At 44.6% G+C, this 14,785-nt stretch overlaps 1 protein-coding gene across 1 annotated transcript in view; it reads right to left on the bottom strand.

Moving 5' to 3' along the window:
* Positions 1-7,788: 7,788 nt before the first annotated feature.
* Positions 7,789-14,785, bottom strand: part of TBC1D22B (TBC1 domain family member 22B) — a 78,049-nt gene continuing 71,052 nt past the window's right edge. The window contains exon 13 of the mRNA XM_066239134.1: positions 7,789-8,333. Within this exon, the coding sequence (XP_066095231.1) occupies positions 8,205-8,333 (129 nt within the window). The 3' untranslated portion in view covers positions 7,789-8,204. The remainder of the gene's footprint in view (positions 8,334-14,785) is intronic.

Here is a 14,785-nt window from a genome sequence, read left to right as displayed (position 1 = left end):
GTTAGCACACCTGCTCTATGAGAACTGTTCAAGAAAGCCTTTGGGGCTGAAGGGAAATAATAGCAGAGGGGAACTTAAACAAGGTGGGAGAAACATAAATGGTCAGTGTATCCTCTTAAGTTCTTTTAAATATGTGTAACTATTGAGAGCAAACCTTGTAACAGTATCTGGTCAGGTTTTCAATGGATGTGACTTAACTCATATAACAAGTGTAATATAAAGGGATGGGTAAGAGGATCTCTATATGGTTGTAAGCGGTGTTTCCCAACGTGGGGCCCACGCCCCACAGGGGGGCAATTCGATAGTTAAGGGGAGTTTGACAATGGACTCGACAGGACTTTCACTCTTTCGCCCCGGGCCATTTAAATGCAATGTTAGATATCGGTGCCAAATTTAACAAAAAATGCAATTCTTAAATAATTGCGGTAAATAATTATTAAGTATAATTTTGTTTGACAAGACCAAAATATCAACTGGGTGATTGGCGTCGTCAAGTAAACTTCGTCCTGGGTTCACCGCGGAGCGTGCCGTCTGCACCGGACGTTTTAAAAACTCGCTAAACAGCGGTAGAGCGTCGGCCTAGCGTGCGGAGGACCCGGGTTCGATTCCCGGCCAGGGCACACAGGAGAAGCGCCCATTTGCTTCTCCACCCCTCCGCCGCGCTTTCCTCTCTGTCTCTCTCTTCCCCTCCCGCAGCCAAGGCTCCAGTGGAGCAGAGATGGCCCGGGCGCTGGGCATGGCTCTGTGGCCTCTGCCTCAGGCGCTAGAGTGGCTCTGGTCGCAATATGGCGACGCACAGGATGGGCAGAGCATCGCCCCCTGGGGGGCAGAGCACCGCCCCTGGTGGGCGTGCCGGGTGGATCCCGGTCGGGCGCATGCGGGAGTCTGTCTGACTGTCTCTCCCTGTTTCCAGCTTCAGAAAAATGAAAAAAAAAAAAACTCGCTAAAAAAACGCAGTTATTCTCACCTAATTGGCCCATCGCAACTTCTGTAGTGTTTCACATCATTCAGTTGGTGTTAATTTGAAATAAGTGTCAGTCAAAACTGTTGTAAAAGCTCATTGATTTAATAAATATACATATATATTGTATAGATATAATTGGTAAGTATTTGATTTTATTTTTATCAATATTAAACTCTTTATTAAGTACTTCTTGCATCGGGGCTAGAAAGCATTAATATTTTATAAATATTATTGGGGCTATAATAGTGCATGCATGACAATTTGAATTTTAGAAGCATAACTTTCCAGAAAATTTTGTCAAGTGGAAAAAATATAGATACCTTTTGATTTGCGGTGGTAGTGTAGTAAATGTGTTATATACATTTAAATAAATATGAATTTTTAGTATACGTTTACTCTATGTCACATTGAATATATTTTAACACATATTTTAATATTAGTTTTTAATTGATCTTATTTTTATTATAGCCCATAGTAAAATGAGTGGTGCAAGCAAGAAAAAAACTCGTCAATATTCGGAGGAATATTTAAAATTTGGGTTCATACCCGCTGTTCACGATGAGTGGATTCCTTTTTGTCTTTTATGCCAGCAATGCTTGACCAACGAATCAATGAAACGAGGTCGTCTTGAGGCGCATTTGAAGGCGAAACATAGTGCTCATATTAATTCAGATTTGAGTTACTTTAAAACTTTAAAGAAAAATTTTGAAAAAAGAACATTAAAGTCTCTATTTACTGCTCATACTTCAACTAATAATCGTGTTCTTGAGGCTAGTTATCAAATTTCTTTATTCATCACTAAAACTGGAGAAAATCACACTATAGGAGAGAATTTAATAAAACCGTCAATATCAGCATTTCTTAAAACGGTTCTTGAAAAAGATGACAAAGATGTAAAAGCTATGCCACTCAGTAACAATTCTGTTAGCAGAAGAATAGACGAAATGAGTGAGGATATTGAAAAACAACTTATTGAAAAGCTGAAAACAAGAAAATTCTCCTTGCAAATGGATGAATCAGCTTTGAGAGACAGTGAGGCAGTATTGATAACTTAGTAAGATATATTGATAAAGGACATTTTGCTGAAGAAATGTTGTTCTGTAAAAGATTAGAAAGCACCACTACTTCCAAAGATATATATAATAAGCTAAAAAACTACTTAGATGTCAATGATATACCAATGAAAAATATAACATCTTGTGCTGCAGATGGTGCTCCCAATATGATGGGCAAGAAAAATGGCTGCTTAAAATTGATGAAAGATGCGAATCCAGAAATGATTCTTGTGCATTGTGTTATTCATAGGGAAAACTTGGTAGCTAAAAACATCTCGCCTGTTCTGAATGAAGTATTACATACAGTAATAAAGTGTGTTAATGCTATTAAAGCTAGTGCCAAATGTGAGCGTCTTTTCAAGCTATTTTGTGAAGAACAAAATGAAGACCATGTGAGACTTTTACTTCATACTGAAGTGAGATGGCTATCTAAAGGAAACTGTTTGAAAAGATTTATGGAACTGTTTGACACTCTTAGTGATTTTTTAAGCAACAAACCTGAAATGAAGTATCTGTTAACAATAGATGGTAAAGCATTTGTGAGTTATTTAGCCAATATCTTTGAAAAACTAAATATATTAAATAAGCAACTTCAAGGAACAAATAAAACTCTTGTCGATGCAAAAGCAAAGCTATTTGGTTTCATTACCAATATTGAGTTATGTCAGAAACATATTAACAACAAAAACTTTAAACAGTTTCATTGGCTCCAAAAATGTGAAGTAACTGATACCGCTTTATTTGTTATTGTCAATCATTTGAATATTCTATCGGCTCATTTAAAAGAAAGATTTTCTGATTTAAAACAAACTGATTTCCCAACATGGATGATGCAGCCAATGTTAGTGGATTTGTCTGATATATCAAATATGCAGTATCAAGAAGAACTCGCAGAATTGCAAAATGATGAGTCAGTTAAAGCTTTATTTAATATCAAAGGAGCGATGGCATGGCTTTGTGAGGAAACAGAAATCAAATACCCAAATTCAACCAAATGTGCAAGAAAACTATTGCTACCGTTTCCATCTTCATTTTTAGCTGAATGTGGATTTAGTGCTGTAAATGATTTACTGGTAAAAAAAAGAAATCGGCTGGATATAACACAACGTGGAGACTTGAGACTAAAGCTAACCAAATTGGAACCTAATATAAAATCTCTGTGCAGCAAGCATCAAGCACAAGGATCACACTAAATTAAAATAATAAATTAATATATAGAAAAATCTGTACTAAAATTATTTGGAATTTAAATTTCTGTTTTTCATTATATGTTTTGAAATTTTACTTACTGTGTTTTGTTAACAATTTCATAATGATTTCTTCCTAGAACCTATCATTTATGTTTATTAAGTGAACAAATCAATTTTTTAATGTTAAAAATTATGTATGTTACATAGGGGGGGACATAAAAATTTTAGAAAGGTTAAGGTGGGGCATGGCACAAAAAAGGTTGGGAAACACGGGTTGTAAGGCTTCGACATTTTACTTGAGGTGATAAAATATTAGCTGTGGATAGACTGTAAAACTGTTCTGATTCAGTGTTAATTTCATCTTTTTCATCATGAGTCTAAAATCCTCTATTTGGAGTTTACGGCAGCTTCCAAAACTTTCTCTGGATAGACGTAGATGTAAACAAGGCTGACCCCATCTTTGTGTGCCCCCTGATTTCTTTCCAGTTTTCATGTTCTGAATCTGACCTAACTAGTCTCAGCCAGCACCAAAGCCTCATAGTTAATAAAGTTAGTTGTGTCCTGTAAACTTACACAATGTAACCACAAAGATTCATCAGTAAAAGGCCAAAATGCCATAGCAACCTAGATAAATATCAAAGCAGGTGCTGGTGTCAACTGGAAGCAATTATCCACCACAAGACCACCAGGAGGTACTGTCCCTCTGTCCTGCCGATCATTAGTAGTTCAGCTATACTAGAAAACACTGTAACAAGTGTCTAGCAGCGGAGGTCTCTGTGCCGTCTGTGAGCTCACCTTCTGCACTGACCCAATCTCCCTGTAAGTAACTCACCCTACAATAAATTCTGTTATAATCAATGGACTTTCTTGACTCGTTTTCTGGTCTCAAGATACCTTCTGGGCTCGGTGGTCACTGTACCTTGGTTCCACCTTCTGACAGTCTCTAGCTGGGAACTGAGTGAGTGTGGGAAGTCTCAAGGAGAGGTTATCAGGGGCTCAGTTTCTGACTCCAATCCTTAAAGCTTTACAAAGATGCTCGACATGCAAAATCCTATCCGAGACAAGCCAAATGCTGTCAGCAAGGGGCTGTCGCCTCAAGAAGCAATTGAGGCCACTGTTGAGTAATCCCTCACTAGCCCTTCACAGATGAGTAATAGCTGAGGGTGGCCTGTTTAAGTAGGACAGAGATTTAGACTACAGAGACATCGGGTCCACTGTAGGTCAGAGTATACCGAAGTTAATTTGAAGGTTTTCATCGATTTTCTTCTAATCACGAACAGACCTAGTTCAGAAAAATGCTTGATTTCCTACATAAATGAAAAACACAATTTTGAATGAAGACATTCAAATTCGTTATTTTTTCTACCAGCTTCAGGAATAATTCATGGCCTCTAGTCCAAATAATATCAAGTGGAAATACTGTCCATGTCTTACGACCATAGTTAAATTTCAAGGTTAACTGTGAAAAAGTCACTTAAATTTCAGTCAGATCCCCTCGATATGCTTTTGGGACAGTCTGGTCTCTATTTTCAACTCATTTTCTTAAGCTCTTATTGTGGAGATGGCTACCTGAATCCTAACATCTGTCCTCCCCTTCCTCCACAGTAACAGAAGCCTGATTTTGAGCCAGGGATATGATTTCCAGGAATTGACTAATCCCCCCAAATCCCTTGCAGCTGGGGTAGGGGGTGACCTACCATGGGACTTTTGACCTGTGAGTTGTAACAGAAGGTATTATGGGGCAGCTTTCTGGAACCTTCCTTAAGACATTCTTTCTCCTTTGTCCCTTCTTTCATCTGTCCTGTTGCTTGGGAAGGGGATGCCGTAGCAGGACGCTAGTTGTCCCCTTGACCATGGAGACCTAGAGAAGTCCAGGCTCCTACAGGCTCTGGGAAACAGACTCATCACCCCAGCCCTGGGTTGCCCACGTCTGGACTTCCACATGAAGGTGAAGTGTTCCCATGTTGTGTAAGCTAGTACTTTTTGGTTTCTGTCACATGTAGCTGAATTTAATCCTAATGACTGAAACCAAGTGAGTCCTAGGAAGAAGTTCCAGGTGAAGAAACCATTCCAATCTGTACTGTAGGTAAAAATGTAGCCAGCTGCCTTTCCTGAGTCAGGTGGCTAAGAGAAAAACCAATCAACAACAACAACAAAAACCCAAAAAATGAAAATGAAAACAAAACCAAGCCCCCCCCCCAAACAAACAAAAACACCTTAATGAAGACCCTAAATGAGGGCCAGTCTTTCAACATATTTTAGTTCCAAATGGTTTGGTAGGAAAAACACTGCAGGCAAGCCCGAGGCCCATCCTCTGGGCTTGGCCGAGGGGTGGGGTTCCTGTAAACAGTGAGGATGTTGAAGTAGATATCTGGTCTAGCACTGAAATTCCAATCTGTCTTCTAACCTCCATGACGTTACATATTCCTTTCAGAGGATCCCCATAGAGTGCTTGAGTTGGGCACATGGTGAGGTGCCCTGCCGGCTGTGAGGGCCCAGGTCACCCCTCATTTCCATAGTTCATTTCCTTCACCAACACGGTGCTCAGTGAGGGTCCACTGTGTCCTCCGAGAGCCTTTTATTTTATTTTTTAATATTTCATTGATTTTACAGAGAGGAAGGGGGGATGGGAATGAGAACTATCAACTCATAGTTTGTTCACTTTAGTTGTTCATTGATTGCTTGTTGTATGTGCCTTGACCAGGCAAGTCCAGGGTTTCAAACCAGTGACCTCAGTGTTCTAGGTCAACGCTTTATCCACTGTGCCACCACAGGCTTCTATTTTATTTTATTTTATTTTATTTTAGTGGGGGGGGGGGAGAGCAGGGAGAAAGAGGGACAGGAAGGGAGAGAGATGAGAAGCATCAACTCATAGTTGTGGTACCTTAGTTGTTCATTGATTGCTTTCTCATATGTGTCTTGACCAGGGGGCCTCCAGCCGAGCTAGTGACCCCTTACTCTAGCCAGTGACCTTGGGCTTCAAGCCAGTGACCTTGGGATCATGTTGATGATCCCAGGGACAGGATGCTAATCCTTCCTCATTCCAGGTCAGTGCTTCACCACTATGTCACCACAGGTCAGGCAAGAGACTGCCTTTTGATCTGCTGACCACCTACAGCCTTTCGGAGAGTTTGTTCCCCTGCAGCCTTGCGGAAGGTGTGTTCCCCACACTTACTGGTATCAACCAGATAACCCTGAGAAGAGAATCTCCGATTCCTTAGGCTCCAGGTTACACAAATCCATGGGAGACAGGGCAGCGGAGGAGGAAATACATGATTTATTTACAATTCTTTCACTTTACCCACAATTTCCCATACAAACATAAAAACTAAAAAAATAAAACCACCACTTGGGAACACAAGTGTCTTTCTTCAGTCCAGCTGAGGACGGGTCACGAGCCCTCTGCGGAGGGGACTGAGGCACATGAAGGGGACGGAGCGGGGTGCGGAAAGATGCCTGAGAAACAGCCCCAGATGAGATGGGTCATGTGCCTGCGTGGCGGGCGCCCCTGGAGGGGACTCACGGGCGTCACCCACTCCATGACCAAACACCAAAAAACAGAACATGGGTCACACATTTCACGAGCCGGGTGGGGTGTGATTGCAGCAGCGGGGGACACCGAATGCCTCTCTGACAAGAGCCCCCAAAACCCAGGGACATATAGGAAACCCTTTCCCTGGCACTGACAATGATCACAGCTTCTGTCTTGAGAACAGTGAAAAAATGTAAAAACAAAAGCTCCCCTCTCCCAAGACTCTGGGGGAAGGGCAGGGGGATCAACATGCAGAAGGGCTTCCCCTCTGCCCTCTGCGGGCCCTCCCTACGAGGCTGCTGGGGGAAGGGTGGGGAGCTCCCTCAATCAGCTGAAGACAAGGAAGCAGCAGTAAGCACGCTCCGGGGGCGGGGCGGAGGAGGAGAAGAAACTGCGATGGGGTTTGGGATGGCTGCCGCTGGCCGGGTCCCCACGCGGGCTCTAGCGCCCACTCCCACTCACTTCCCTCAAGGAGGCCCTCGGAAACCACCTGCCTGGCAACATCATCTGGGCTAGGGACCTAGATTGCTTTCACATGTGGATGCACATTATAAATATAAAATCACATCTGCTACAAAGAGGACGTATATTTGTACATCTTTACCCATATACATAATAACACAATTTACACATAATATCTTGGAGTGGATCATCATAGGGAAAAAAGGACTTGGAGATTAGGTAAGCCCCTTCTCCCTCCTCTGCCTGGTCCTTCTCAAAGGACGCTGGGTGCGCGGGGCCTTTCCAAAGTCGTTGTGATGGGGTTGGTCGGGACAGAGGAGTCCAGACAAGTAACTAAATGCTGGGAGTGTATCCCCACCCACCCCCACGAAGAAACGCAGGCTCACATGCTGGTGAGAAAAGGAAAAATAAAATTCCTAGCCCTTGGGTGCAGGCCTCTTCCCAGTTACAGGCCTCAGCGCCTCCTGCACCCCAGAACAAGGGTCTTCACGAACTGCCCCTCACGGGTTCAGCGCAGGGCAGACGGTGCAGGGCTGGGAACTGGGGCCAGGGGAGGGAGGGGCCAGGAGTGTTTGAAAACATAAGGCGTTTCTGACCTGTGATCAAATCAAACTAAGTCACAATGAGCAACACGGATCGGGTGGGGCTGGGAGGCAAGAGAAGGCCAGTCCCTGGAGGGACAATGTCAGTTAAGGCCCTGAGCCTTCCCCTTCATCTGGCCAGCTTCTGTTAAAGGGCAGACCACCCTGTACCTCCTTCGCGGTCCTCCCCCAGAGCTGGGCCCCTCCACGCGGCATGAATACTGATAGCGGCCCCGGAGACCCGTCCGGGGACATGGAGTGGCGGGCAGGCACGCCGAAGAGTTAAGACCTGGGTGGCGGATGTGAGCTTTTTACAGCAGGAGTGGTTCCTGGTCGGGGTCCACGGCTCGCTCAGGGGCCACAGTGATCAGATTGCCATCAGAGATGGGGGCAGTCCGGGTCCCCGCGGGGAGACAGCACCTATCGGCGGTAGTGATTGGGGGCGTCGGCAAACATGTACTTGAGTCTGTACGCCTCGGCGAGAAGCAGCCCGATCTCTTCGTTGCCCCAGTGAATCGTGGGCAGGTTCTGGAGCAGCATGAGGAGACCCTGCAACGCAAGGAAGGACTTTTCTCATCCCGGAAGGGAAGACAGAGCGCAGGACCGGCAGACCGCGTGGGGGCCCAAGCCGCGCCCCGCCCCCCGCCCCGCCCCTAGTGCGCTGCCGGAAGCCTTGACCTGACACCCACTAACACCTGCCTCTTTAAAAAACATCACAGAGGATGAAACAATAAATAAGGATATTTAAACAAGGAAAACAATCACTCATCATCCAAATCTCTCTCCTAATTTTGCCTTTTCAATATGCATATTTATTTAAATAGTTGTAATCACAATTAGGATTTTAGGTGCTTTAAAAAAAATTACCTATCATTTTCATGTTTTTCCACGCAGCCTTCAAAAATGACCATATTTGACGTTAATGTTCTGTCATGTGGCTGTACCCTAATTTACTCAACCATTTTCCTTTTGTTAGTAACTTAATTTGCTTCCTTAAAAAAAAAAAGCTTTATTGGAAACTGCGACACATCCTTTTGGATTTGACATCTTTCTCATAATACCGACGTTACTTGTAATCACCCCATTTATCTGCTGCCCTGCTCTCCAAAGACTGTCCCCACCGACAGGCCACTCGTCCCCACTGTCCCCAGCGCACATGCCTCAGCCAGCCTGTCCTCGTCCTTGGCCAGATGTGGGCCTCCGTGCTGTAGCCTGTGTCGTTCCCCTCACCTAGAACACCTTCTCTTTTTCCTCTGCCTATCTAAATCCTATTCAGTTTGCAAAGCACGGTCCCTCAAACAGCTCCACGGGGACAGCCTATTAAATAGGACGTTAGAATAAAAATAAATGTGAGATTTTAGTTCTCTCTGTAGTTGTTATCCAGCTGTTGCTGCTGCTGCTTGGAGTTCTTTCCTGTGTCTCTTTCTGAACTGGATACTCTTGTTATTTTTCTGATTATAAAAGTAATAGCAAGACACAAACCCCAGAGCCATAAACAGACTGACAGATTTGACTACATGTAATTTTGAAGCCTTAATAGGTCGAGTGGCTCCAAAAATAAAAATATTAAGAAATTATAAGAAAATATGTATAATGCCTCTAAAAGATGAAAGGTTAAATATCCATAACCAAAGAGGGGCGCCTACAAGTCAGGAACAAGAACGGGAAGACCGGCAGACAATGCTGGGCCCTGTGTCGGGGCCCTGTACAGAGGCCGTGGCTCAGCCGCGTGTGGTGGTTACTCTGAAGACCCCGCCTCTAGTGACATTTTATAGTGTAAGGTCCTGCGTGAGTCTCCTGAGACTTCTTCCTCTTGAACAGAAACCAAGCTGGCCACAGAGCTGCCTTAGGCATACTGGCCACATGTCGCTGCAGTGTGTGGCCCCCCTGATTACATCCTGGCGAATTCTAGGTTCTGCCGTAAACGTCTCCTTCTCCCTTCCTAGAAGACAGACATAAATGGAGGCATGGAAGCAGTCGCCTCAGACCCTGAGATTAGAGTCGCGTGTTGAAGACGGCAGAGCAACAAGCTGGGAGAAGTGAGTTCTTGCCACCTGGAGCCAGCGTGTGAGCCCCAGACTGCTTCCACTTAGACTGGTATTCAAAGAAAAGTAAATGACTACCTTGTTCGAAGCCACTGTTATTCTAAGATCTTGGTTACATTATTATTATTATTATTATTATTATTATTATTTGCATTTTTCTGAAGCTGGAAATGGGGAGGCAGTCAGACAGACTCCCGCATGCGCCCAACCAGGATACACCCGGCACGCCCACCAGGGGGCGATGCTCTGCCCATCCGGGGCATCGCTCTGTCGCCTGGGGCAGAGGTCAAGGAGCCATCCCCAGTGCCCGGGGCCATCTTTTGCTCTAATGGAGCCTCGGCTGCGGGAGGGGAAGAGAGAGACAGAGAGGAAGGAGAGGGGGAGGGGTGGAGAAGCAGATGGGCGCCTCTCCTGTGTGCCCTGGCCAGGAATCGAACCCGGGACTTCTGCACACCAGGCCGACGCTCTACCACTGAACCAACCAGCCAGGGCCTTGGTTACATTATTTTAACGAACACAGGCCATGCTGTCAAAACCAGAGAAGCACATGGTGTATGATCCCGGACTCCGTGCCTAGGTTCCTCTCCTGGGGAAGCAGCCACACTCCTGTGCAAAGGTGTTCACTGAGTCACTGCTTCCAGCAGTGTGGCAACAGCACTAGAGAAGTCTCCATCAGCACAGGCAGAGTCAGATAAGCCAAAGTTATTCGCATCATGAAATGCGGGTAGTGCCTATAACAAATGAAGTAAGACTCTGTGTGCCAAGGTGGAAAGATATCTAAGACATTTTAGGAGAAAAAAAAAAAGTAAGTTGCAGGAAAATATGTATATCATTTAGGTAAATGCAAAAGCACTACACACAAGCCCTGGCCGGTTGGCTCAATGGTAGAGCGTCGGCCTGGTGTGCGGGGGACCCGGGTTCGATTCCCGGCCAGGGCACATAGGAGAAGCGCCCATTTGCTTCTCCACCCTCCTCCCCTCCTTCCTCTCTGTCTCTCTCTTCCCCTCCCGCAGCCAAGGCTCCATTGGAGCAAAGATGGCCCGGGCGCTGGGGATGGCTCCTTGGCCTCTGCCCCAGGCACTAGAGTGGCTCTGGTCTCGGCAGAGTGACGCCCCGGAGGGGCAGAGCATCGCCCCCTGGTGGGCAGAGCGGCACCCCCGGTGGGCGTGCTGGGTGGATCCCGGTCGGGCACATGTGGGAGTCTGTCTGACTGTCTCTCCCCGTTTCCAGCTTCAGAAAAAAAAAAAAAAAAAAAAAAAAGCACTACACACACATACACACACACACACACACACTTTCCCCTTTAAGTGAGACTCCCACATGCATCCCGAGAGGGATCCACCTGGCAACCTCTACCTAGAGCTGATGCTCAAATCAACAAAACTATTTTTAGTGCCTAAGTCTGATGCACTTAGACCAGGGGTCTCAAACTCAACTCAGCATGTGGGCCGCAGAGCAAGATCACAGCCGTTCGGCGGGCCGCACTAGGTCTACAAAAGGCAACTGTTACGCAACACTTTTCTCACTGCAGTTGAAAACAAAAAAAAATCAGTACAACAAGCACAATCATACATGCAGTTTACTCAGTCTCACAAAACGACCAGAAACTGTAGTTCGCATCACAACTGCTGTTAACTAAGCTAATATCTAGCTAGGATGCTAGAGAAATGAAAAATACAAGTAGGCCCATAGGCTTACTTAATTTTATCCAAAATATTTTGAACTTCGTGAATTAGTCTGCGGCCGCACAAAATTGTTCGGCAGGCTGCATGCGGCCCGTGGGGCGCGAGTTTGAGACCCCTGACTTAGACCATCTGAGCCATCCTCAGTGCCCAGGCCTGACACTGGAACCAATTGAGCCACTGACTGCAGGAAGAGAAGAGGGCGAGAAGGGGGAGGGGTGGAAAGCAGATGGTGGCTTCTCCTGTGTGCCCTGACTGGGTGTCCACAGGCTGACACTCTATCCACTGAGCAAACCAGCCAGGGAACACACTATATTTATAATTCATATATGCACACATGTATATAAAAACTTTAGAAGGCTAGGTGGTATACTGTTGACAGTGGTTATTTTTGGGAATAGGAGACTTTTACTTTCTCATTATATTGCTGTATCTTTCAAGCTCTTTGTTTTCCTTTTTTTTTTAAAATACTTTATTTATTGGTTTTACAGAGACAGGAGAGAAAAGGGAGCATGGAATGGGAAGTATCAACTCATAGTTGCTTCATGTTAGTTGTTTGTTGTTTGCTTGTTGTATGTGCCTTGACCAGGGAAGCCCAGGGTTTTGAACCAGCAACCTTGGCATTCCAGGCCAAAGGTTTATCCACTGCGCCACCACAGGCCAGGCTGTTTTCCATTTTTACAATACAGTCTGCATATTATCTGTGACAGAACACTTTTTCCCCGAGTAATGCACATTCTGTATAAGTTTTGTTTAGTAAAATATAAAAAAAGCAGCCTGACCTGTGGTGGCGCAGTGGATAAAGCGTTAACCTGGAAACACTGAGGTTGCCGGTTCAAAACCCTGGGCTTGCCTGGTCAAGGTGCATATGGGAGTTGATGCTTCCTGCTCCTCCCCCTTCTCTCTCTCTCTCTCTCCTCTCTATAATGAATAAATAAAATCTAAAAAAAAATTAAAAAAAAAAAAATTAAAAAAAAAAAAAAAAAAAAGCAGAAAATAAAACTTCATAATCAAGAGGAAGCTATTTTTAAATGTTTTGGCACATTTCCTTCCAGTCCTTTTTCTGCACATTTTACACAGTTGAAATATTTTCTTTATCATTTTGAATCTATGAAGCATTTATCACAGGCATTTCCTCTAATATTAAAAACTCCTTATAGACATTCTCAATGGCAAAACAATTTTCCATGATGCAGACGTACCATAATTTATTCTACATCTGCCTGTTTTGAGCACTTGATTATTTCTGGTTTTTCATTATAATGAAATGATAATAAACAGCTTTGAGCATAAAGCCATATTTTAGATTATTTCCTTGGGCTAAATTCCTAGGAATAAAATTACTGTGTCAAAGGGTATGAACATTTAAAAGTACTTAACACTCATCCAAAAATGCACTCCAGAAACAGGGTCATTTCCCTAGATGGCCACCAGCACCGAGTACTCCCATTAAACAAACTTTGTTCACTTAACTCCCGTCCCTGCGATCTCCAAGGTGAGAAAAGAACGCAGAGCCGTAAGTCAAATGGTGGCAGATCCACAAGAAGAGAAAGACAGAGCAACCGGTCTGTGTGCTTCTCTACCTACCCACACCCTCCCGTCAACGTACATTCTTTTCATTGGAGTATGAGGCCCTCCCCTTGAACTCCCTGACCTCTGGCCCCTTTGACTCCTCTCCTGCTTCCTGTGCCCTATTATATGGTCTACCGAAAAGTTCTGTCCATTTTTGGAATAAAACAAAATACAAATTTTTCTTACCGTCAATAAACTTTATTAAATAATATAATTGCATTATTAATGATTTCTTGCCAGCGTGAGGGCAATTTGTATATCCCATTTTTGAAAAATGTTTTATCTTTTGATGCGAAAAATTGAACCAGTGCTTGTTTGATATCTTCTTCATTTTTGAATTTTTTGCCCTTCAAAAAATTTTGTAAGGACAAAAACAAGTGATAGTCGGAGGGTGCTAAGTCTGGGAATATGGTGGATGTGACAGAATTTCCCAGCCTACTTCTTCAATTTTTTGACGAGTCCCCAAAGCAGCGTGTGGCCTGGCATTATCATGATGCAGTATGATGTTCTTCCTATTGAACATCGCCGGCCTCTTTTCTTGGACTGCTGTCTTTAAATTATCCAGTTGCTGACAATACTTCTCTGAGCTTTTTGTTCGGTTTTAAAAGCTCATAATGTATTGGTCCTCGAATGTCCCACCATATACACAACATTCTCTTATTCAGAGTCAAATTTGGTTTAGAGGTGGAAGGGCTAGGTTTTCCGGGTTCACAATATGCCCTTTTCCTTACGATGTTTTCGTAGGTAATCCACTTTCCATCCCCAGTTATCATCCGGTTCAAGAAGAGCTCGATTTTGTTCCGAGCAAGCAGAGATGTGCATATGACGACTCGATCATCCAAATTCTTCTGACTTAATTCATGTGGCACCCATCTTGAATATTTCCACACCAATCCTATCTTCTGAATATGGTCCAAAATGGTTTGCTGAGCTGAATTAAGCCTTTCTGCGATCTCTGATGTTGTCAGAAAAGGATCTTGCTCCAACATGGTCTTAACAACATCGTCATCGATCAAAGATGGTCACCCAGAACGTGGCTTATCAGAAAGGTCGAAATCACCTGTTTCGAATTTTTCAAACCATCTTCTGCATGTCCTATCAGAAACTGTACCTTTAGCAAACACTTTCAATAAATTTCTACATGCTTCTGTAGCATTTCTTCCTTGTTGAAATTCGTAAAAATGACAGTGGCATAAATGAACTTTATCAGTAGCCATGGGTACACTATTGCTTCACACATAAGACTAACGTGAATCAACTTTGTTTTAGTTAATTTGCTACATCAGTATGTATACATCAAGTGATAAAAATAGAGAGGCAGGCCCTGGCCGGTTGGCTCAGCGGTAGAGCGTCGGCCTAGCGTGCGGAGGACCCGGGTTCGATTCCCGGCCAGGGCACACAGGAGAAGCACCCATTTGCTTCTCCACCCCTCTGCTGCACTTTCCTCTCTGTCTCTCTCTTCCCCTCCCGCAGCCAAGGCTCCAGTGGAGCAAAGATGGCCCGGGCGCTGGGCATGGCTCTGTGGCCTCTGCCTCAGGCGCTAGAGTGGCTCTGGTCGCAACATGGCGATGCCCAGGATGGGCAGAGCATCGCCCCCTAGTGGGCAGAGCGTCGCCCCTGGTGGGCGTGCCGGGTGGATCCCGGTCGGGCGCATGCGGGAGTCTGTCTGACTGTCTCTCCCTGTTTCCAGCTTCAGAAAAAT

Source organism: Saccopteryx bilineata, chromosome 1 (genome assembly GCF_036850765.1).
Source record: "Saccopteryx bilineata isolate mSacBil1 chromosome 1, mSacBil1_pri_phased_curated, whole genome shotgun sequence".
In the NCBI taxonomy this organism is placed as follows: domain Eukaryota; kingdom Metazoa; phylum Chordata; class Mammalia; order Chiroptera; family Emballonuridae; genus Saccopteryx; species Saccopteryx bilineata.
Note: the sequence above shows the minus strand (reverse complement) of the source record. Positions and strands in the feature narration are given on the sequence as shown.